We start from the raw sequence: 26,028 nt of genomic DNA on the forward strand, positions 1-26,028 counted from the left end.
AGGGAGGGAGGGAGAAAGGGGGAGAGAGAAAAGAGAGAGAGAAAAGAGGGAGGGAGAGAGGGAGGGAGGGAGGGAGATAAAGTGGGAGAGAGAAAAGAGGGAGGGAGGGAGAGAGGGAGACATTTCGACAGGTGTCAAAACTGACACGCTGCAGCTGGGCTTTTGGAAAAAGACAGAGACCCAGAGATAGAGACAGAGGGAATTAGAATGATACATGGGTCTTATTGCTAAACCAAGGATGAATTTAATAATGAAACAAATTAAATAATCAATCTGAAATTATTAATTATGGATTAATAATCATGGAATGTCAAAAATGTCAAAATTCTACCTAGCGGTAGAAATGGGTATTAGAACCTTACCCTACTACAGTATACTACTCATGACAACGTCCAAAATGTCCATGATCGATTCTGTAATTCTTGAGAAGAATCTATCAAAGTTGTCCTTGTTTGTATTCACACAAAAGGCATGTCATTCTTTTACAAATAAAAACAAATTCAGGGACAGAATGTTTTAACCGATTTAGACCGGAGGTCGATTCTAATAGTGCCTTCTAAATCCTGTCCTGAAAAGTATAGTTACAAATAGGGGTTCACGCCCTAAATGGGTTAAACGAAGTGTGTGTGATTTGTAAGGCTCACATTTAACCTTGCTCCAAGTAAATAGTTTACACTCTTGCAAGGTTCTGTAGCCTTTGGACATCTTTTTGCTCTCTGTCCATTTAAAATCTAAAGAACATAAAAAAAAAATCTGTCCCATTTTGGCTGAGGTTTTACAGGTTGGCTCAAAGGCTCCATCTCTATCCATATAATTATTTTACAAATAAAAACAAAATTTAGGGACAATGTTTTAAACAGAATGTGTGATTTGTAAGGCTCACATTAACCTTGCTCCAAGTAAAGATGTGATTTATAAGGCTCACATTAACCTTTCTCCAAGTAAAGATGTGATTTTTAAGGCTCACATTAACCTTTCTCCAAGTAAAGAGTTTACACAGGATCTTGCAGCTTTGCTGCAAGGCTCTGTACGCTTTTTGACATCTTTTTGCGCTCTATGTCCATGATGATTTTCTGAAAGGCCTCAAAACTATACTTGAGCCCTTCAGGATACTTTAAGTCCAGGGCATAGATAAGGCCAAACAGCATGGCACACGCAGAAGCAACTGAGGACAGCCCACTGAGTACCTCAACACCATCAATAATGATGCCAATTTCCACCGGTTCGCAGAGAGGACCTTGATTTTCACGCAGGACAAACACCCCCATGGTGGTGTTCGCAAGCTCCGTCTCAGCCTCATCCTTCTGGACAACCTGAAGACAGACAAGGAGGGAGAAAGAGAGAACATTAGCATTTGTCACAGTTCATCATCATAACCTTTATTTCAGCTTGGAGTACAGTTGAGGGGCAGGCCCTCATTTTCAATGTAGCCGAGATACAGAACACAGTAATCAACAGGAATAGACATTCACATACAGCAATACAATACATGAATCAGAATACAGAAATAACTAAAATAGTCAAAGAACTAGAACAGATATATCATAATCAAATAATTAAATAAAGCAGTTACAATCCTGAACAAAAATGTTGGAAATCATTTCCCTGAAACTACCTAAAGATGGAAGTGAATTGATTTCCAAGGACCTCTGGAGCTCATTCCCGGCAGATGACAGCACTGACAGAAAATGCTGTCTTGCCTAACACCGCCTGCGCAAAAGGAACCTTGAGCGTCAGGAGATCACTCGAGCGGGTCTGGTATGTAATAGGGTTCTGAACCAACAAAGAATAAATATAAGGGGGGAGCATTCCCGATATGGCTTTAAAAATAAATAGATACCAGTGCTTATCTACTCTCTACTCTCTTTCAAAACTGCCCTAAAGATACACCTTCAGGAGGCTGCAATTGGAAAATGGCCCCTGTCTAAGTCCTAACCTAACCTACCCCCTACCCCCCCCCCCCTCTCTCCTTCTTTTGTACATATTTCTTACTCTTCATACCAGTAACCTGTAAACTGACTGTATGACATTCCATAGTAGTTTGTGTATATATGTCTGTCTCTTATATGTCATCATGATTTGTGTGCGTGGGGAACTCATTTGAAACAAGCTCAGTGCTTTTATGAGTCTTCCAGTTTAGTAGACCTTGTATTGTGAATTTGTACTTCCATGTACTGTTGTTCTCATGTCTTACTAAATAAAGTACATCAATCAATCAATCAATCAATCAATATCACGCCTCTCAGTTAAAGAGGATAAGCCTGCATTCCCGTATAGTGTACAGTGATGGGTACCATAGGTGTCACCAGAGACCTATCTTAGGGCAGAATGGTACACAGTGTCAAGGCGTTTTAAAATTGATGGAGCAGCAGTTCTATAAATAATGTCTCCATAGTCTAAAACCGAGAGAAAAGTGGCTTCAATAATTGTTTTCCTACTGTATGCAGGAAAGCATGATTTATTTCTATAGAGAAACCCATTTTTTGTCTCAAATTGGAGACAAGGTTATCAATGTGAAATTTAAAACACAATTTCTCATCTAGCCAGATGCCCAGGTAATTGGGTAAAAACAATTGGAAAGCGCCGCGCTTCATATCATTCAGGAGAAGATGTTGGAGACTGGAAATGATAGGTTCAAACTTGCGTCAAAAAGGGGAAGAAGATCTAGAACTACGCCTTTCCTGCGGCGGCCTTTCCTGACAAAAGTAGCCCAGGATAGGGGGCTAGGTGCGGATCCATCAACCGGGTCAGGCCGGATAGTAGTTGCGGCGTTGGACGAGGATTGCTGGCTACCTCCAGGCTCTGCTCTGGCCAGGCAGGCGTACAGTGCCGTCTTCCGGATCAGGAGCCCCTCGATCTGCAGCTCAATGGATCGCAGCTCACCTTCTAGTTCAGCTACCTCCAAAAGAGGTGCCATTGTTTCTGTTAAAATAAGAAGACCACAACCAGCGAACGGCCAAGAAACAGGTATAGAGCAGCAAGGAACTAGTGGTTGTAGGACAGCTGAATAGCCGGGAGAGAAACTTACACGCACAGGCTCCTTTCAGAGCCCGCAGCGTTGCAACAGCGTTTGAGACAGCGTTGATCCACTTCCAACCCGGACAGTATACTGGACTGGCAGGGGAGAAACTGACAGACTCACCTGTTCGCTGAGATAGATAGCCGGACAAGACTGAGACTCACCTGTTCTCTGAGATAGATAGCCGGACAAGACTGACAGACTCACCTGTTCTCTGAGATAGATAGCCGGACAAGACTGACAGACTCACCTGTTCTCTCAGATAGATAGCCGGACAAGACTGACAGACTCACCTTTTCTCTCAGATAGATAGCCGGACAAGACTGACAGACTCACCTGTTCTCTCAGATAGATAGACAAGACTGACAGACTCACCTGTTCTCTGAGATAGATAGCCGGACAAGACTGACAGACTCACCTGTTCTCTGAGATAGATAGCCGGACAAGACTGACAGAATCACCTGTTCTCTGAGATAGATAGCCGGACAAGACTGACAGACTCACCTGTTCTCTCAGATAGATAGACAAGACTGAGAGACTCACCTGTTCTTTCAGATAGATAGCATAGCAATTAAAGTGACAATCTAACCAGTCTAAACTGGGTTAAAAGATGTTACCAGGAACTCTTTGATCAGGCAGCTCACATCTTCACCCAGGTACATGATGAGGCACTTGAGGAGACACTCTCTTCGGACGTTTATTTCCAGACTCTAGAACAGATGTTTGAAAACATTTAATACCTTTAAAGGACGACTTCACCACTTTTCAACATATCTTCATATAATAGGTCCTCACTAATGCTAATGATAAAATGATACAATTTTTTTCTACTTGGTCTGTGTCTCATAGGAGGGCTGTCGACAGTCCAGAAACCCGTCTACCAGTGACATCATCGTTAGGCAGGATTTTTTTCCCCAAAAAGATTACATTTTTTTATTCCGATTTTTATTAAGGCGAGAACAATGGGATCTATTATTGCATTGCAACTTTCCAGGAATACAAAGCATGCAGTTTCTATTAGCCTGGATTCCCCATCGATGATGTCACTGGTAGACGGGTTTCTGAACTGTCTACAGCCCTCCTCTGAGACACAGACTGATTAGAAAAATATTGTACCATTTTATCATGAGCATTAGTGAGGACCTATTATATGAAGATATGTTGAAAAGTGGTGAAGTCGTCCTTTAAATACAATTTAACATTACCGACCTAATGGAAATCAAATTATCCACATGTATTTCATACCTGATCCATAACTTGAAGTGTATCCTTTGTTTTTTCACGGATAGCTCCTCCTTTGCTCCGGATAATCTGAAGCAGATCACCGCTCTGTTTATCCAGAGATGCCATAAATCTTGCTTGGAGAGGTACTGTGGTGATGCGCTGGAATTCTGCACCTACCTGAAATACACAACAGATGTCATGTTAGATATATGAAGGCAGGCAGGTAGGGGTAGGAAAGAAATGCAGGTGGTGAGGTAGAGACAGCTAGGGAGAGAGGGATGACAGAGGGACACGGGTGGGAGAGAGGAGTAGGCAGGGATGTCGAGAGCAAGGGAAACAGGAGCGGGTGATGGATTGAAAGACAGCAGCAGGCAGTTCTTCTGAGACAAGTAGTGTCACAGCAAAACCAGAGCACACCACACACATGACACAGATATACATAAGTTACAATAAATCAGCCAGTACCTCCTCTTCTCCAAATAGTGCTGGCCATCGCTCCTGCAGCACTTCCACCCTGGGCTGTTTATCCACTATTTCTTGTCTCCGTAGGGCAAACGTCTTGGCCATTTTAGAACAAGTGGACAAATATTCATCATGACACGAGGCCAATTCAGTCGTTGGGGCTGCACCTTCATCAGGCAATGAGATTACTTTTAGAGTACCAAGATTCTCAAGGTCTCCAGTATTTGTCAAAGTTAGAAATACACCAAATTCTTTGTCCCTGTATTGAAGCCTGAAGTTCCCTCTTATTCCACAAGTGTCCCTTACATTAACAAGAAGCTCCTCCATTGTTTCTGGAATCCCGTCTGGCAGAATCAACTTCCTTCTATCCTCATCACTCAATTGAACCAACAGCTTTGCAGTCTTGTTTTGGGCCATGGTCAACAGAATCTGAGTTTGAGAAAGTGAATAAAATTAGTAATATTACAGATAACTATTCATTCATACATTGATTGTTCATTAACAGGGGTCTCCTCATCTCTCCAGTAAACAGAAAATATGTTCTCAAGTCAAGATAACAATTTACCCAATCAGGAAAATAACTACCGTAATACAGGACACATGATAAACAAGTGAAATTAGCAGTGAAACACATTTCAAACTGGAACACAAGTTGATAAATGAGCTTTGTGGTGCTCTCATGATTAGATGACATGTGTAACCCATAGACTAGGCAGGATTTCAGAAAATGTGCTTATTTAAAGTGCTGAAGGCAAATCGTGTTAATTTATGGCACACATGTTTTTTAGAGGTATTAACACATTGCATGCCAATCACGTAGATCTACGTGAACCTATTTATAGCCACCACGTGCCAATCACGTAGATTTTGATTTGAAATTAAGTGTGAGGAAACTGCTTAAAACTCATATATATATATATATATATATATATATATATATATATTGTGAAAATTGTCATTTATTGGTGAATATTTATCCAACCAACTTTATCCGATAACTTATATGTTCCCAATAATTATGTACATAAATGTGTCATTATATAAAGGTAACCAACTCCATAATACTTGTGAAGAAACTGTTTTAAAAGCATACTGCAAGCCTGTGGTATAAAGTGATGGCCTAACTCAAATATCAGCCACAAACACCTGGGTGCATTTCTCCTTTCCGACATGTCGCCTTTCCGACGTTGACGAACCCTATACCTAACCCTAACCCTAACCCTAACCGCACGCGGAAGCCACTAGTCGGAGTGGTGAGATGTCGGAATGGAGAGTGAACACCCAAACACCTTGCTCAGCGGACCAAAGTACAGAATGGCTAAATGCTACAGGAAAGAAGAGTGGAGGCTTAGTAGGTATTACCAAAATAGGGTCTGCACTGAGTAGATGGACATTGTCATATAATCTGAGGACAGACATAGTTTCTCAAACAACTGCTTTGCTAGGAATGACATCAGGCAATGAAGATGATGAGTACACACACAATGAGTGCACAAAAAAAAGAATGGAGAAAGACGACTCTGATGAAGACAGAATAGTTGTGTCATTGAAACAGCATGGTGTGTTTCAAGATGGTGGTGACACATTGAAAAACATGATCAACAAGGATGTAGTCACATCTGAGATTCAGGAATCTCTGCTTAATGCAGAAGAACTTGGACAAGCACAAATGAAAGTCTTTGTCGAGAAACGTCTGTCTGAGCCTCCAGATTGTGACCAGCCTCTTTATATGAAGGTGTGCAACTTTCCAAAGGAAAGCAAAACACTATCAAAGTGGATAGGAACATTCTACAAAGGCTCTAGGGGTGTCACGATTCACTTACCTCACGATTCGATTCAAAATCGATTCCTAGGGTGCCGATTCGATTAAAATTGCGATTCTGCGATTAATTGATATTCGATTCGATTCTGCGATTTATTGCGATTTTCTAGGGTGCCGATTCGATTAAAATTGCGATTCTGCGATTTATTGCGATTTTCTAGGGTGCCGATTCGATTAAAATTGCGATTCTGCGATTAATTGATATTCGATTCTGCGATTTATTGCGATTTTATTAAAAAAAAAAAAAAAAATTAAAAAAAAAAAAAATTAAAAAAAATTAAAAAAAATTAAAAAAATCGATTTTAATATTTTGAATCGATTTTTAAAATCGTGGCATTAAGAATCGCGATTTATTCATGAATCGATTTTTTTTGACAGCCCTAAAAGGCTCATTACAGCTTACAGAGCAGGGCGCCAGGTAAACCTTGAAAACATCCTTACGCATGAACTCATGACCATCCCACTATCTTTGGCCACAACTAATGGTAACATTCCACAAACAAATCTGTGCTAGTAAACATACTGACAAAACAAGTCCAAACCCCTGCAAAAGATACACTTGATGATTCCAGCTGCCTGCTCATTGATGGCCAAGCACTCGTGATGGCACTAGGAAAGCAACCTGGAACATTTGGTGAATATGCCAACATGTTTGCTGGAGCTGTGTTTAGAATGGGAGAAAACTGCCAGAGGATTGATGTAGTCTTTGACAGGTATCAAGAGGAAACAATCAAAGCAGGCACAAGGATTAAACGCAAGCAGCACCACCGACAATTACGTCGTAAAATAGAGAACGAGTCAGTTCCTCTTCCACCAGACTGGTCTAGCTTCATGGCACTTGAGGAAAATAAAGCAGATCTTGCTCTAATGCTTTCAAACCATCTGATTAAACACAGCCCAAATAATCTAACCATCATTGTTGTATCAGGGGGGTTTGCCGAAGTGACCACTGTCAAGTCATCGGATCCAGATCTTGAAGTCTCTTCTCTAAGTGCTGACCATGAGGAAGCTGACACACGACTGATTTTGCGTTTCCATGCTCAAATGGAAACACGAGTTGTGTCAGCACGTGATACAGATGTGCTTCTTCTACTTCTGGCACACTATGACAGAATGCAATGTAAGCGTCTCTACGTGAAAGCTGGAACATCAAAGGCTCCGAAGTATCTTCCAGTACATGACATTTGCATGTTGCTTTCTGCTGATCAAGTTGACACACTACTTGCCTTCCATGCTGTCACTGGCTGTGACAGTGTGTCTCTGTTCAGTGGCCACAGTAAGAAAACAGCCTGGCAGGTGTTCCAGCAACATCACACAGATCTCATTGGGCTTGGAAAAGGCCCTCTCACAGTAGACATAGCGAGGTCAACAGAGAAATTCATCTGTAAGATATGCGGTGTGCCTGAAGTTGATACATGCAATGAAGCAAGAGTAAAGTTGTTTTGTATAGGTCGTGCACAAGAGACTGCCACCAACCTCAGATGCAGCAAAGTTTCACATCATGCGTTCCTACTATCAAGCTCTTGTCTGGAACCAAGCTCACTTGCCACATCCTGATCTTCCTCCAGTGACCGAAATGGGATGGATGCACCTGAGTGGTCAGTTGGTGCCACGGCTGCTTTCTCTGCCACCTATGCCAAAAGCATGCAGGCAGATCACGTCATGCAGTTGCACAAAGGGATGGCTCAGCCAACGCTGCGGCTGCAGGAAAGTACGCATGGAGTGCATACTTTCAGATTCAAGCATGCAATTGCAAGAAACTTGGCAACACCTGCCAGAACAATGAGCAAATACAAGTCAGAAACACAAATTAAGGCAATTATACAGCTTAAAGCAATTATTCATTACCAAAAAATAAAAAAAACATTATTCATTACCAAAGAGGCCAATTTTCACAATATTAATTATATTAAAGTGGTTCCTTCACAATTGATCTTAAATGAGAATGTTGCATTGTATTCCCCATATACTGTATGTAAACATAAAAAAAAGGACATTTCAGTCTATTTTCTACCTTGTTGAATCAAACATAGTGTTTTGTTATGTTTCAGCATAGAAGTGGCCGCCATCTTTAAATTGTCCATTTTGAGGGCTTAGCGGCCATTTTTGAGCTTGGCACACATCAGATTTGGATTCAGCACACTTTAGTACCCCTAAAAAAAACAAAATGAACACGATTTGCCTTCAGAGTTAAGATTTTTGGGAAACTGACCTAGTCTATCTGGCATGTGGCAGCTCTAAAATGCTCCACTCAGCATAGATGTTGGTCTGATGACAGATCTCCTGGAGCGGAACATCAGAGAGTAGCAGCTCCAGGAAGTCGACAGGGCGGTAGGACTGGAGCTCAGTAGCAGCACCCTGAGGGCCCGGATTCCAGGCAGTAAAGGGGATGACGGTCGGACGCCAGTCTGTGTCAGACCACTCATCCACAGGATCTGCAGCTGGACCGCTCTTATGAGCTGTAAATTATAGAAATACATAATTACCATAAAATACATATGTTTTTTATTAATGTGGTAAACGTGTGACAAACAGAATAAGTGCTTACCTCTTTTAGTGCCGACAGGTGATACAGGAGTAGAACACGTGGGCTCTTCCTCACTCGACTGTGTGTCTGAAATCACAGTAAAATACAAATACTTGGTTAATATTATGTACGGAATATGCTCCTACCAACAGCCTCACGGCTTTGGAACGGCACACAGCAAGTTTACATTTCAGTCAGCTTGTTTATACTGTAGCTACATTAGAAGGCAGGCGGGTACATGTGTGGGTTGACCTGATTTGCAACTCATTTGTGTGATGCCATAAAAATAGTAGATCGACAAGCTTGTAGATCTGCTATTTTTATTTTATTTTTTTGTGGGGGGATAGGGCAGCCAAGAGTGTACTCTGCACTATGCACTTTCTTGACTGATATTCTTGCCCTGTGTTTACTTTTATTGAGTGTATTTAAGTTGTTTTATCAATAAAATCTGAATCCGTTTGCCTCTCTTCTCCTCTCTCCTCGATCGCAAGACGCAATCTCCTCTATCTCCACTCCTCTCTTCAAGCAATCGCCTCTCCATTCCTCTCCTCTCCGCTATGCTCTGCTACGCTCCTCTCACACACTTTCAAGCACTTTAAAACACTATCTCACACACTCAACCTGTCTAACTCTCCTGTCTCACTCACTCGCACTCAAAATGCTCTCTTACCTTTCTCAAACGGTCTCTTCTTACTCCAATCTCTATTTGTCTTACTGTCTCTCTCTGAAATTGTTTGGGCAATGGGCACACAGAACTCTTTTCGGTGATCACCTGACTGATCACGTTATTTTTTTGTTTTTTGTTCACCTAGAGCTACCGTATTTAGTATATCGTAACGGACAGGCTGCGCAACAGTGCATTTACGATAAATCAATAAAAATACCAAAAGACGGACATGTCCGTCTTTGGCGGTTAACGGTTGGATTTGAAAAGACAGACATGTCCATCTTTGGTGGTGAATGTGTTCATATACAACTAGACCTGAATCCAAAACTCACGGCTCTAGAGCCCAGGTGCTCTATCTCAGTCCTCTTCCAATGGAGGCCCAGCCGGGCAGAGTGACGTCACTGTCCCTTGTCCAATCGGGGCTCCGGACGAGGAGAAGCCCCGCATGTGGCATAGGTTGCCTGGCAACAAGTCCCGGTAAGAAGCGTGTGTCCCGCGGCTATTCAGAGCCGTGTTGAAGTCCGTTGGGCCGTGGCGATCCAGGACCATGGCACCAAGCGTGATGACGAACGTGGGCCACGGCCGTAGGTAGAAACTGGGGAGGAAACAGAGGCTCTGTAAGCGATGGTGGCATAAATCAACGTAGCGTCATACTCACACAATGCTGATAGAGCTCGGAAGGACCGTCCATTTTAGGCCGGGTTGGCTGGCATTTAGCAGTAATCAATCTGCGTGGTCGCAGCGATACTCAGCGGGACGTCGGGTGCGATCAATGCTGTTCTGCGGCGTCCAGGAGCGGAAACTGGGAAGGAGGATAAAGCTTGTAAGTAACGGTCAGATTTGCAATACAGCACCATATTCACACAAAGCTGGATCTCGTGGGTAACGTACCTTTTTAAGCAGGGTTAACTAGCATATAAGCAGGGGCTCAGTGTTGTCGGGCGAGCAGCGTGGTCGTGGTGGCGTGCAGCTTGGTGTCGGCGTCTGGTGCAGTCAGCGGCGTGTCCCTCTGACTCGCGCTGCCGACTAATGCCTCCTTTATACCGCTGCCATCCAATAATGGGGCGTCAGGTATGTTTCACCGCCCTCTCATTACCTGCAGCGGGAAAGGGAAAACATAGAACCAACACAGGCACTTGCCAGTATATTTATACGAGACACAACTATTTTTGACAGTTCAGCAAAAATAAATTATATTAAAAATATTTCTTCTTAGAGTGATAAACTGTGTTACATTGACCCACATGCAAGGGGACCTTACAGCCTTTGCAGTAAAACCTCGTCTCCTTCCGTTTTCCGTTACGGGCACAGACTCTGCATTTCCTAGTTGGTCTAGGCTTTTTGAGAGAGGCTTGGAACCGCACCAGTTCATGGGCAGCAGTGTTGCCATCCGGTCTGCTGTCAGGGTCTGTGCTTTGTGGGGCCCTCGGGCTGGGTCCAACTGGGTCATCATCGTGGTCTTCTTCCTCACCCCCAAGGTGACTCAAGGTTGTCCATGACTTCACTACAGCCCTGGTGAAGTCGAACATGTTTTTTTATGCCCTGTGAGTGCTTTGCTTTGTAAAGCAGAAAGGTGTTGAACAAAGTGATCTGGATAAGGTGAACACCACATTTCTTGGGCCACTTCTTCGTCTTCCTGGTGAAGAGGTAGTATGCCAGGTTCTGGTCACACTTATTGTTGTGATTTTGGTTGACAATACATATGGTCCCTAATAGTCTCCATCTATATAATAAATATTATTATCAAACTATTTCTAATAAGGATCTTTAACAACATTAAGTTCTGCATCTATGGTGCATAGAAAGTGTTCCTACGGTGTGTCTATTTCTTAATACTCACCATTTCCACATTTGGGCCTCTTGGAACTGTACAGGGAGCAAGGTTATTTTGTAAAGAAAACGGTGTTATTATTACTAAGATAAGGGCTGAAAGGGCCTGTTCGCAGCCTTTCATCAGTCCATACGAGTCCATACAGTGTAAAGGCGTATTTATTGTTAACAAGTTAGTTAGTTTGTTGTTAGTTGTTAGTCATACAATCCAAAAACATTCACACTGTGGGGAAGAAATATTTGTTAACACACCATTAGGCCTATGACATTTTCAAAGACATGACATTGTGTTAAAGTCATGACCAACCACTCAAATAAAGTCAGCTAGACACTGATATGTTTCAGTCACAGAATTTCCACTTCAGTCTTTCAGACCTCCCTTTAACTAAAATGATATTGTTTATTTTGAACTTGCAACTAGGCTTGGTAGGATTTTTCCCTTCTGGGGGAAAGATCGGAAGGACCATCCCTTTTAGGCCAGGTTGGCTGGCATGTAGCAGTAATCAATATGCGTGGTCGCGGCGATCCTCAGCAGGACGTCGGGTGCGATCAACGCTGCTCTGCGGCGTCCAGGAGCGGAAACTGGGAAGGAGGATAAGGCTCGTAAGTAACGGTCAGATTTGCAATACAGCACCATACTCACACAAAGCTATATCTCGTGGGTAACGTACCTTTTTAAGCAGGGTTAACTGGCATATAAGCAGGGAATCAGTGTTGTCGGGCGAGCAGCGTGGCCGTGGTGGCGTGCAGCTTGGTGTCGGCGTCTGGTGCAGTCAGCGGCGTGTCCCTCTGACTCGCTCTGCCGAATAATGCCTCCTTTATACCGCTGCCATCCAATAACGGGATGGAAGCGGTATTTATACAAGACATATACAACTCTTTTCACGAGACATAATACAACTCTTTTCACAAGACATAATACAACTCTTTTCACAAGACATAATCAACTCTTTTCACAAGACATAATCAACTCTTTTCACAAGACATAATCCAACTCTTTTCACAAGACATAATCAACTCTTTTCACAAGACATATACAACTCTTTTCACAAGACATATACAACTCTTTTCACAAGACATATACAACTCTTTTCACAAGACATATACAACTCTTTTCACAAGACATATACAACTCTTTTCACAAGACATATACAACTCTTTTCACAAGACATATACAACTCTTTTCACAAGACATATACAACTCTTTTCACAAGACATATACAACTCTTTTCACAAGACATATACAACTCTTTTCACAAGACATATACAACTCTTTTCACAAGACATATACAACTCTTTTCACAAGACATATACAACTCTTTTCACAAGACATATACAACTCTTTTCACAAGACATATACAACTCTTTTCACAAGACATATACAACTCTTTTCACAAGACATATACAACTCTTTTCACAAGACATATACAACTCTTTTCACAAGACATATACAACTCTTTTCACAAGACATATACAACTCTTTTCACAAGACATATACAACTCTTTTCACAAGACATATACAACTCTTTTCACAAGACATAATCAACTCTTTTCACAAGACATAATCAACTCTTTTCACAAGACATAATCAACTCTTTTCACAAGACATAATCAACTCTTTTCACAAGACATAATCAACTCTTTTCACAAGACATAATCAACTCTTTTCACAAGACATAATCAACTCTTTTCACAAGACATAATCAACTCTTTTCACAAGACATAATCAACTCTTTTCACAAGACATATACAACTCTTTTCACAAGACATAATCAACTCTTTTCACAAGACATATACAACTCTTTTCACAATACATAATCAACTCTTTTCACAAGACATATACAACTCTTTTCACAAGACATAATCAACTCTTTTCACAAGACATAATCAACTATTTTCACAAGACATAATCAACTCTTTTCACAAGACATATACAACTCTTTTCACAAGACATAATCAACTCTTTTCACAAGACATATACAACTCTTTTCACAAGACATATACAACTCTTTTCACAAGACATAATCAACTCTTTTCACAAGACATATACAACTCTTTTCACAAGACATAATCAACTCTTTTCACAAGACATATACAACTCTTTTCACAAGACATATACAACTCTTTTCACAAGACATATACAACTCTTTTCACAAGACATATACAACTCTTTTCACAAGACATATACAACTCTTTTCACAAGACATATACAACTCTTTTCACAATACATAATCAACTCTTTTCACAAGACATATACAACTCTTTTCACAAGACATATACAACTCTTTTCACAAGACATATACAACTCTTTTCACAATACATAATCAACTATTTTCACAAGACATATACAACTCTTTTCACAAGACATAATCAACTCTTTTCACAAGACATATACAACTCTTTTCACAAGACATATACAACTCTTTTCACAAGACATATACAACTCTTTTCACAAGACATAATCAACTCTTTTCACAAGACATATACAACTCTTTTCACAAGACATATACAACTCTTTTCACAAGACATATACAACTCTTTTCACAAGACATAATCAACTCTTTTCACAAGACATATACAACTCTTTTCACAAGACATATACAACTCTTTTCACAAGACATATACAACTCTTTTCACAATACATAATCAACTATTTTCACAAGTCATATACAAGTATTTTTTACAAGACATACACTGCCATTTATACAAGTCATATACAAGTATTTTTTACAAGACATACACACCTATTAATACAAGACATACACTTCCAGTTATATTTATTTATATTTTATTTATGTCGGAGGACTGCTTATGGTGCTCCTGCCAGCACGTTGCTCTTCTCTCAGGGTGTGCTCCTCTAGCCTTTAGCTCTTCTCTCAGGGTGTGCTCCTCTAGCCTTTAGCTCTTCTCTCAGGGTGTGCTCCTCTAGCCTTTAGCTCTTCTCTCAGGGTGTGCTCCTCTAGCCTTTAGCTCTTCTCTCAGGGTGTGCTCCTCTAGCCTTTAGCTCTTCTCTCAGGGTGTGCTCCTCTAGCCTTTAGCTCTGATCTCAGGGTGTGCTCCTCTAGCCTTTAGCTCTTCTCTCAGGGTGTGCTCCTCTAGCCTTTAGCTCTTCTCTCAGGGTGTGCTCCTCTAGCCTTTAGCTCTTCTCTCAGGGTGTGCTCCTCTAGCCTTTAGCTCTTCTCTCAGGGTGTGCTCCTCTAGCCTTTAGCTCTTCTCTCAGGGTGTGCTCCTCTAGCCTTTAGCTCTTCTCTCAGGGTGTGCTCCTCTAGCCTTTAGCTCTTCTCTCAGGGTGTGCTCCTCTAGCCTTTAGCTCTTCTCTCAGGGTGTGCTCCTCTAGCCTTTAGCTCTTCTCTCAGGGTGTGCTCCTCTAGCCTTTAGCTCTTCTCTCAGGGTGTGCTCCCCTAGCCTTTAGCTCTTCTCTCAGGGTGTGCTCCTCTAGCCTTTAGCTCTTCTCTCAGGGTGTGCTCCCCTAGCCTTTAGCTCTTCTCTCAGGGTGTGCTCCCTTAGTCTTTTGCTCTTCTCTCAGGGTGTGCTCCTCTAGCCTTTAGCTCTTCTCTCAGGGTGTGCTCCTCTAGCCTTTAGCTCTTCTCTCAGGGTGTGCTCCTCTAGCCTTTAGCTCTTCTCTCAGGGTGTGCTCCTCTAGCCTTTAGCTCTTCTCTCAGGGTGTGCTCCTCTAGCCTTTAGCTCTTCTCTCAGGGTGTGCTCCTCTAGCCTTTAGCTCTTCTCTCAGGGTGTGCTCCTCTAGCCTTTAGCTCTTCTCTCAGGGTGTGCTCCTCTAGTCTTTAGCTCTTCTCTCAGGGTGTGCTCCTCTAGTCTTTAGCTCTTCTCTCAGGGTGTGCTCCTCTAGCCTTTAGCTCTTCTCTCAGGGTGTGCTCCTCTAGCCTTTAGCTCTTCTCTCAGGGTGTGCTCCTCTAGCCTTTAGCTCTTCTCTCAGGGTGTGCTCCTCTAGCCTTTAGCTCTTCTCTCAGGGTGTGCTCCTCTAGCCTTTAGCTCTTCTCTCAGGGTGTGCTCCTCTAGCCTTTAGCTCTTCTCTCAGGGTGTGCTCCCCTAGCCTTTAGCTCTTCTCTCAGGGTGTGCTCCTCTAGCCTTTAGCTCTTCTCTCAGGGTGTGCTCCTCTAGTCTTTAGCTCTTCTCTCAGGGTGTGCTCCTCTAGCCTTTAGCTCTTCTCTCAGGGTGTGCTCCTCTAGCCTTTAGCTCTTCTCTCAGGGTGTGCTCCTCTAGCCTTTAGCTCTTCTCTCAGGGTGTGCTCCTCTAGCCTTTAGCTCTTCTCTCAGGGTGTGCTCCTCTAGCCTTTAGCTCTTCTCTCAGGGTGTGCTCCTCTAGCCTTTAGCTCTTCTCTCAGGGTGTGCTCCCCTAGTCTTTTGCTTTTCTCTCAGGGTGTGCTCCCCTAGCCTTTTGTCCTCCCAGACTAACCCACAAGGCAGCGGGGCAGTGGTTGGCTGATGCCAGGGCGGTGTCGAAACCGCGGGCCTGCACATCACACCTCTGGGGACCACTGCAGCTCCGAGATCCCCTGCCACGTTCGCCTGGGTCCGCGGGGCCCCAGTTACCGTGCGTGGCCACGTGGAGGCCTGGCAGGAGTCTTGGTGAAGGAGAGGCTGTGTACTGGCAGGAGAAGACTTACACCAGAGGCTGCTGCTTCTCCGTTCACCACAAGGGGGCTAGCCAGTGGCAGTGTCGGAAAGCGAGAGGTTAGCAAGCAGGAAGTATGCATGCAACCTTCCCTCTAGCTACTGCACTAGACGCATCACAACACCCTGTAGGCTAGGCCCACACACGCACGCGCACTGGCGCGTGCACACACACACACACACACACACACACACACACACACACACACACACACACACACACACAGTAAGTCAGTGGTACTCCTTTTCCCCGACAAATCCAATGAAGTGCCCCAGGCCTTTACCAACGTTATGTTTAGAAAACAACAAGACAAAACGGAGTGGGCTTCATGCACAGCAGTAATATTTGGAAAGGAATTGGGCCTCTTCCTTACTTCCTTCACAGGTTGTTACCAATGATACTAATGAAGGCTCTGTTCCATTCTGGTCAGGGTGCTGACTCACTGGAAACACTCTGCTACACCAGTGGGTCTCAAAGTGTGGTCCAGGGACCCTCATGAATCCTTGAGGGGGTTCCAAATGGCTCCTTACGGTGTGTAACTCTGAGAGTGTACAAATGAAACCAAATGGACCCCATAATTAGGATAATTGCGACGTGGATGAGCCCCGCGACTTCACCGTCAACAAACACAAAAGAACGGGTAAAAAGGGAGTATGCACTGGGCGAGCAACTCCATAGAAGTGAATGGGTGGGGACTTCCGGTTACCTCTCTAATGCCTTCATAACTCTATGATTAGTGCCTCCTGAGTAGATTGAGTGGGGCCGTAACATTTTCACCAAGTTTTGATGTCAATTATGTTCAAATAATGTACAAATTATTGTAGTAATGCTTGTATTCCATAACAGGTGTGCTACTCGAGTTTTGAGTGAATCAATGTGTTTAAACGTACCTTTAAACGTTTAAAGTGGTTTCCTGAGGATGACACTTGCAGAGTGTATCATAGGAACCACTCATAGCACCCAACGCCAAATAACTCCCACAATTCAGTGTGAAAGCTCCATACCAGTGTTCTTCTCACTGCGAGGCACCAGGGGTGATGCAACTTTGATGATGGAGGGCCACTGTATTTCCACACTCACTCCAGAGGGCCACATTGAATATACTGTCTCTCCGTATTTACATTTTTTCACCACGCTATGTTACACAAAAGTAGCAAAAAATAGCCGATCTACAAGCTCAAAACGCGTTGCAGTGCGATGCGTTTTGAGCTTGTAGATCTGCTTTTTTTTATTGGAATCCAGAATTTAGTTTTTGCCATTTTTTTTTGGAATCCTGAAAAGCAACATTTTTATTTAATTTCAAATGCATTTAGTTATACTTATGTTAACTTTAATACACTGGGCATAAAAAAAGACCATGACATTTTAATACTAGTCATTAAGCTACTAATATAGACTGAAGTATAAAGCAGGACATTTTCGCATGTTAAGAATTGTAACAGCTGAAATCAATAATATATCCGTATTCTGATATTAACCTGTGGGCCGCATTAAGTGAAGGTGGGGGCTGCATGTGGTCCCCGGGCCGCCAGTTTCCCATATATGAATTATATGGACCACAGCTGTATCAGAACAGTTGTTCAGAACCAAGCTGAACAGAACGGCACCGTGGGGAGAGGAAATTGAGCGTTGTCGACCACGACCGAGCGAGGACATGAAGCAGCAACACTATGGTTAATGAAAACACACACACACACACACACACACACACACACACACACACAGTTGTCCAGAACCAATCTGAGAAAATGTGTAGGAGAAATTAACAGTAAATAAAGACATTTACAAACTAACAAACACTCTATAGGGCCAGGTGGCAGACGGGCAGCCGTCAACAATGAATACACAGAAATTATTTTAACGCTGAAAAAATATTACTGAATGTTTAGCAGACATACACAAACAGCACAATCCAATCGGTAAAACACCTTGGTGGGGAGAAGTAGAGCAGCCGCGTCCCTCTTGTAACACACTGTTTGAATGGAGGAGTAGAGCGCTGCTTCTCTCTCAGTAGAGAGCACAACTGACATTCCTCCCCGCACCCTCCCCCCCCCCCTCCTCACGCACTGTCCGCGTCTCAACTCAAGACAAGTACATTACATTACATTACATTATGGTCATTTAGCAGACGCTTTTATCCAAAGCGACTTACAATAAGTGTATTCAACATAGGTAGGGAACGAAAACTACTAATCACCAGAAGTTTTAAGTACATTTCCTGCAAAAACAAGCAACCAAGAGTATACCTAGCGCTAAGGTAAAAGTGCAATATATCAGCTACCTACTTTCTTAAACAGATGAGACAAAAAATGGCAAAATCAAATGAGCACGAGCTAAAACAAATAAGTGTATCGACTAAACAAGATCCAATAAAACAATACAAAAATAAAACAAGAGTTCGTACAACTAGTTAACAACAAGTAGGCCAGGCAAAGAGGAAGGATAGTGTTTCCTGAAGAGGTGGGTTTTCAGCCTGCGGCGAAAGATGGGCAGTGACTCTGCTGTCCTGACATCAGTGGGAAGTTCATTCCACCACTGTGGGGCCAGAACAGAAAAAAAGTTGTGACCGTGTCGATCGACCAGAAGGACCGTTGAGTGGCGAGGGAGTCAGTCGCCCCGAGGTGGCAGACCGGAGTGGTCGGGCAGGGGTGTGGGCATTGACCAAAACCCGGAGGTAAGAAGGAGCTGTTCCTTTCACTGCTCTATAGGCTAGCACCAGGGTTTTAAACTGAATGCGAGCTGCTACGGGGAGCCAGTGCAGAGAACGGAGAAGGATAGTTGTGTGGGAGAACTTGGGGCGGTTGAACACCAGACGAGCCGCAGCTTTCTGAACAAGCTCCAGAGGTCTGATGGCTGATGCCGGAGCACCAGCAAGGAGGGAGTTGCAGTAGTCCAGGCGGGAGATGACAAGAGCCTGGATGAGCACCTGGGCTGTTTTCTCCGTGAGGAAGGGGCGAATCCTCCTGATGTTGTAGAGGAGGAATCTGCAGGACCGTGTCACTGATGCGATGTTAGCCGAGAACGACAGTTGATCGTCCAGGGTCACACCCAGATTCTTCGCAGTCCGAGTTGACGTCACCACAGCATTCTCAATGGTGATGGCCATGTCTCGGTGAGGACAGCCCTTCCCCGGGATGAACATCAGCTCGGTCTTGTCCAAGTAGGCTACATAGGAAGGAAGGAATACTAACTTTGTAACCAAGCTTTGCTGTTGTCATCTTGAATTTACCAAACTAGAAATCCATGTCAGAGAGTGTAACATTAGTAGGTTAACCAGGCTAGTTAAGAGCCTGTATGCGCAGTGCAAGATAATTAACACCAGCTGTAAAGCTTTCTTTGATTGTGTGTGTGTGTGTGTGTGTGTGTGTGTGTGTGTGTGTGTGTGTGTGTGTGTGTGTGTGTGTGTGTGTGTGTGTGTGTGTGCGTGCGTGTACGTACATGTCTTGCTAAAATGAAACTGAAAGTGACTTGGAAGGAAGGAATGGCAGGCCTAATATTATTAATATATTTTGGCTATGTGCAATAATGTAACTGCAGACATTATATTGCCTTTTGTTAGGCTATTCCATATTTGTTTTAATTTTTTTAATTAATATGTCTTTAATTTACAATAATTCTGTATGGCATGCTAATGTTTTGGCTTTTGGGACATATTGTCTTTTATTACTACACAATAGTAAATAAATAATTCTACAGAATAAATAAATATATGTTCTAAATAACTGATCTCAATATGGACCCATAGTGATTATAAGTTTTGCCATAATCATGTAGCTCTACGACAGAGGCACAGCCATGATGACATCATAATCATGTAGCTCTACGACAGAGGCACAGCCATGATGACATCATAATCATGTAGCTCTACGACAGAGGCACAGCCATGATGACATCATAATCATGTAGCTCTACAACAGAGGCATAGCCATGATGACATCATAATCATGTAGCTCTACAACAGAGGCACAGCCATGATGACATCATAATCATGTAGCTCTACGACAGAGGCACAGCCATGATGACATCATAATCATGTAGCTCTACAACAGAGGCATAGCCATGATGACATCATAATCATGTAGCTCTACAACAGAGGCACAGCCATGATGACATCATAATCATGTAGCTCTACAACAGAGGCATAGCCATGATGACATCATAATCATGTAGCTCTACAACAGAGGCACAGCCATGATGACATCATAATCATGTAGCTCTACAACAGAGGCACAGCCATGATGACATCATAATCATGTAGCTCTACAACAGAGGCATAGCCATGATGACATCATAATCATGTAGCTCTACAACAGAGGCACAGCCATGATGACATCATAATCATGTAGCTCTACAACAGAGGCACAGCCATGATGACATCATAATCATGTAGCTCTACAACAGAGGCATAGCCATGATGACATCATAATCATGTAGCTCTACAACAGAGGCATAGCCATGATGACATCATAATCATGTAGCTCTACAACAGAGGCACAGCCATGATGACATCATAATCATGTAGCTCTACAACAGAGGCACAGACATGATGACAGCAATGGAACAAAAAAATGTTTAAACAATAATCAAAAAAGATATATCATTTTCGGCAGGTTCCGGTTGTGCTTGTAGATCGGCTTTCAAATAGCCGATGTATATAGGTTTGAAGTGCTGGTGTGGCCTAGAGTCGCTTCTTTTCGGCTTGTTTTCATAGACCTGGTTGTGTATTCCTCTCACAAAATGACACTGATCATATGGCTTTGAAGATCAGCAGATCTACAAGCTCTCCACATGTCATGCTGCAAAGCGTTGTGGGCTTGTAGATCGGCTATTTTGATTAAAATGAAACATATAGTGAAAAAAACACTAATAGTTTTAAACTAGTTTTATTCCAAACTACTTGGCTCAGCTCTTAATATGTTTTTAAATGGCCCTATTCTCTAAATAAGAAAATATATATAAAAGAAACACTTACCAGCCACATTTAGTGTTTTTTCTTTTCTTTGTTGTGCTTTATGTTAAACAACCAATCAAACTAATGGTTCTATGATTAAATGTATTCCATCTCATCCATATGAGCTATTTTTTACACGGACAAGTGACTTTAGTGCCCGGACAAGTGAATGGGAAATTGACTTCAAAAAGCTAATCTTGAGAAGGTCTCACAAAACCTCACAGACAAAACTGCTTTTCATCCCAAACAATTTTGTGCCCATTTGAACAAACTGAAATCTGAATTTGACCGTAGATTTTTCGAGGTACATGAATGAGCCAAGTAGCTACTTTTGTATCAAACCCTTTCCTCAGTATTGACATTGAACAGCTGTCAGTCAAAATGCCTTTGTCGTGTCCTTTGTGTTTTGTTTTATAAAAAAAAGAAAATTGTACAAATTCGTATTTTTGTCCTATTATTTACATTTCTAATCATTTTTCTTAATATTTAGGCATTGATTATATAACTATCAGTTTAGTGTTTGGTTTTTTTTAAACATATTTTAGTGGTAGATCATGGCTTACCAGTTGAAATAAAATGTGCTCTTGGGCTTGAAAAGGTTGGTTACCACTGCTCTATAGCAATGCTTATCACAATAAAGAGCTATTCAACACTGTTACTTAAACACTCATTAGCAATGATTACTATCACAATATATAACCATTTAACACTGCTACTTAACAAACACTCTATAGCAATGATTACTATCACAATATAGAGCTATTTAACACTTATTTTAACAAAAAACAACAAAAACCCTAAAGATTGTACTCTAGGTCAAATAGTAGAAATAACCATTGTAGATTGGCTATGCATTCTGAACTGACTATGACACACAACGGACACTAGAGGGAGCCAGATGTCAAGAAATACATAATCCACAGCACTACTACTACAGGCGCCTATGTAGTTGGATTTTTAACTCATATATTTTTAACGTTGTAAAGTAGCCTACTTCTGGAATTTAAGCTCAACTAAGCTTTGTCAAATGACCACTAGTAATAATTATGATGATAGTCTTCAATTCCACTGTGCTTAATAATATTACAATTGAAACAAGTCCACACGACTTTAAAACAGGACGTAAAAGTACTTGATAATTGGAAATGCTCCAGTGAAGTAAAAATGCCTCAAAATTGTACTTAAGTACAGTACATGAGTAAATGTACTTAGTTACTTTACACCACCGCAGACTGCACCACATGCTATTTACATTTCTGACTAATAAAGTATTCAATCAATCAATAATACTAATAATAATAATGGCACAAAATACCAACTGTAGTTGTATTCAAAGTCTCCCAAAATAAAGTAGTCTATTATAGAATACTAAAATAAAACAATGATCAGGGACCACATGCAGTACCTCCATGGATGTGATGGGGGGGGGGTCCTTCCAGGGGGTCCCCATGGATCTACATCAGGGGTTTTCAACAGGGGGTCCGGGATCCCTAGGGGGTCCTCAGAGTTACTACAGGGGGTCCGCCAAATCTTTATGTGATATGATTTTTTTTTTAACATGAACCACTTGAACCCTAGCACCCCTTTTCTGAGGAGAACCAAACATAGCCGATCTACAAGCTCACAATGCCTCGCGCTGCGAGGCATTGTGAGCTTGTAGATCGGCTATTTTGGGCATAGAGGCTATAGGTGTAGAGGGAAAAAAGAGCAGACCACGTAAACAAAAATGTTTGAATCTGAAACACAATTTTATACGATATAGAGGGGGTCCCTGCTTCATCTCTTTCTCAGCTAGGGGGTCCTTGGCCTGAAACCTCTGATCTATAGACATGCAACAAGTTCTAGTTCCATTCATTCAGGAATAGATATAGTAGAAATATCTCCTTTATTTATTAATTCATGGACCACTTCAAAGATGTTCACACATATACGCATCTTATTAAAATATGTCTTCAAAAGGCAATACTAGGCAATACAAGGCAAGTACTGTGTATATATATATACTATACTGGCAGTGTGGGAAACCAGTTGAGTTACTGGTTTCTTAGCAGGGTTTCCCACATGAAAAAAACCTGCATACATTTTGCCGTCAGGCAGAAACCTGATATCTCCATGTTTCATCTTTTATATTTTCTTTTTTAAATTTGTCCTACTTTATCATTCAAGAATGACGCACAAGTTGCAAAAATAACCGATCTACAAGCTCACAACAAGGCGTTGTGACTGTGCTTGTGTAGGTCGGCTTTTCTTTTCTCGACAAAAAAAAAGGAAACGGTTTTGGACATGCAAGGTTTCCACCTGACAGAGAGCATATACATGCTTTGCTGTACATACATGCCAATTGAAGTCATTCTATCTGATTGGGAGCCACATGGTGTAGACCAGTGGTTCTCAAACTCTCGGTGCCGCGCTATGAGCTTGTATATCTGCTATTTTTGAATAGCCAAAGTATAAAAGGTCATAATTATTGTGATGCTATATTAACACATTTTGCTGGGGACCCCCTGGAACCCCCTCAAGTACCCCTGGGGGTCCCCGGACCCCACTTTGAGAACCAACGGTGTAGACGAAACCCAGGAGCAAACATTCCTGTGACATAATGATAACATTTATGGGCTAATAACGTTGTCAAAATATGCATCTATAAATGCCACGTGCCTCGTCACGTGAAATCACTTGATATTTTACATTCTCTACAATAGGAGCGGGTGGGGGCCATTCGGGGAGAAGGGGGGTCAAAGCGGCCTGCTTACTGCAGTGGTTCTCAAAGCGGGGGTCCGGGGACCCCCAGGGGTCCTTGAGGAGGGGTTCCAAGGGGGTCCCTAGGAAAAGTTGTTTTAACAGCATCAGTAATCAGTAACAATTGTCATCCTATACATCAGGGTCTGAGGATGAATACATAATTATGACATTCCTTGACATGAAAAAGATTTGAGAACCACTGCACAGCATTGTGGAGAAATGCTCGTTTGATTGACTTCCCGCCAAATGTTTTGACAGCAAATGTTGATTTAGTTTTAGTCATAGTCTTTTGAATAAAATTCCATTTCGTTTTTAGTCATATTTTAGTCGTCTGAAATGTTTTAGTATTTGTCTAGTTTTAGTCGACTAAATATCATAAGATTATAGTCGACCAAATCTACAGTTGATTTAGTCGAATACAATGTATTTTGGCGTGCCTTGATGGAGTCGTAATGGCTGATTTTACACTTGGTTGCATAATAAAAATAGCAGATCTACTTGTAGATCTGCTATTTTCAGAGCGCAACACCTGAGTGCACCCAAACATAAAATGACTTGTCTTTTAGTTCTACTGGATCTCTTCTCCACTAGTCCCTCACTAACATTTTAGTCTAGTTTTTATTTGTTGATGAAATTGTGAACATATTTAGTCTTACTGTAGCTTAGTTTAATAGTTTTTCCATCTTATTTTTCCATCCATCAGTTTAAAATTTTCCATCTTAAGGTTTCCACGGCTCTGGATCTAGAATATATCAAAAATATACTTCTTGGAAATAATGCTGAAGTTTATCAGTCATTCCAGTCCAGTAACGCGTGTCATTTTAAGATGTATTTGGCTATTGCAAAAATAGCAGATATACAACCTCATAGCACAGCACAGAGTGCCGCTCTATGAGCTTGTAGATCAGCTATTTTTGAAACATCGCAAATCTTTGAAAAAAAAAAAAAAAAAAAAATATATATATATATATATATATATATATATATATATATATATATATTAGGGCTGGGACTCGATTAAAAAAATTAATCTAATTAATTAGAGGCTTTGTAATTAATTAATCGCAATTAATCGCATTTTAATCGCATATCAATATTTGACCTGAGAACAGTGAAAAGCAATTTTTTCAAATGGATTTTGGCATACGTCTTTAAGTACATTTTTAGGTATTTGCACTTGACTCTAGAGTATTTCCAATTTCTAATACTTTTACTTCTACTCCAGTAACTCCACTACATCTCAGAGGCAAATATTGTACTTTTACTCCACTACAATTTTTAGGTATTTGCACTTGACTCTAGAGTATTTCCAATTTCTAATACTTTTACTTCTACTCCAGTAACTCCACTACATCTCAGAGGCAAATATTGTACTTTTACTCCACTACAATTATTTGAAAACTTGAAAAACAGTTACTAGTTACTTTGTAGATTTCGATTATTATTATAAAACATTACAGCCATGTGAAAATAAAAGATCTACAAGCGCAAGGCTGAGCTTGTAGATCAGCAATTTTCCACCACTGGAGGCTGGTAGAGTGTTGTTACTGTTGTTTATAGTAGATTCATTAATTATTATGAATTAAAATCGTGCGCATGTGATCCGCACCGCATCGTGGAACCCCCCCCCCCCCCCCCCCCCCACCAGCGCAACCCCCCCTAAACGGGACAAACGCGCGCGTAGGCGGGGGCTTCCATTACAGATTCTGACTTGCCCAGCCAACATTATCAAGCAGGCATCATGTTTTCATGCACTGTGCTGGCTGGCTGCAGTAGACTTTGTTGTTGTCTGTCATGCCTGAGAAGTGAGAATTACCGTCTGTTGGTGCGCTGCTATAAACGGTCCGTCTGAAACTCGTCCAGTGAGAAACGTTCCGCGGTGCAAAAATAGGTGCGATTAAAATGCGTTAATTTTTTTAACACGATAATTTTTCTGTAATTAATTGATCTAATTTAACGCGATAAAGTCCCGGCCCTAATATATATATATATATATATATATATATATATATATATATATATATATATATATATATTATATATATATATATATATATATATTATATATATATATATATATATATATTAAAGCAAATGATAAAAACTTCACTTCTGGGGGTCCCTGGAACAAAACATTTTGAGATGGGGGTCC

At 41.6% G+C, this 26,028-nt stretch overlaps 1 protein-coding gene across 1 annotated transcript; it reads right to left on the reverse strand.

Annotated features, from left to right (window-relative positions):
• Positions 1-731: 731 nt before the first annotated feature.
• LOC311053773 (uncharacterized protein) lies at positions 732-4,810 on the reverse strand (the record flags this gene model as incomplete). The annotated part of the gene is made up of 4 exons (XM_084069460.1): positions 732-1,313; positions 3,637-3,729; positions 4,265-4,420; positions 4,709-4,810. 4 exons carry the CDS (start codon positions 4,808-4,810, stop codon positions 993-995), a joined length of 672 nt encoding a protein of 223 aa, XP_083925586.1. The 3' UTR covers positions 732-992.
• Positions 4,811-26,028: the final 21,218 nt, after the last annotated feature.

Source organism: Gymnoscopelus microlampas (assembly GCF_963454915.1).
Source record: "Gymnoscopelus microlampas genome assembly, chromosome: 10".
Taxonomy (NCBI): Eukaryota; Metazoa; Chordata; class Actinopteri; order Myctophiformes; family Myctophidae; genus Gymnoscopelus; species Gymnoscopelus microlampas.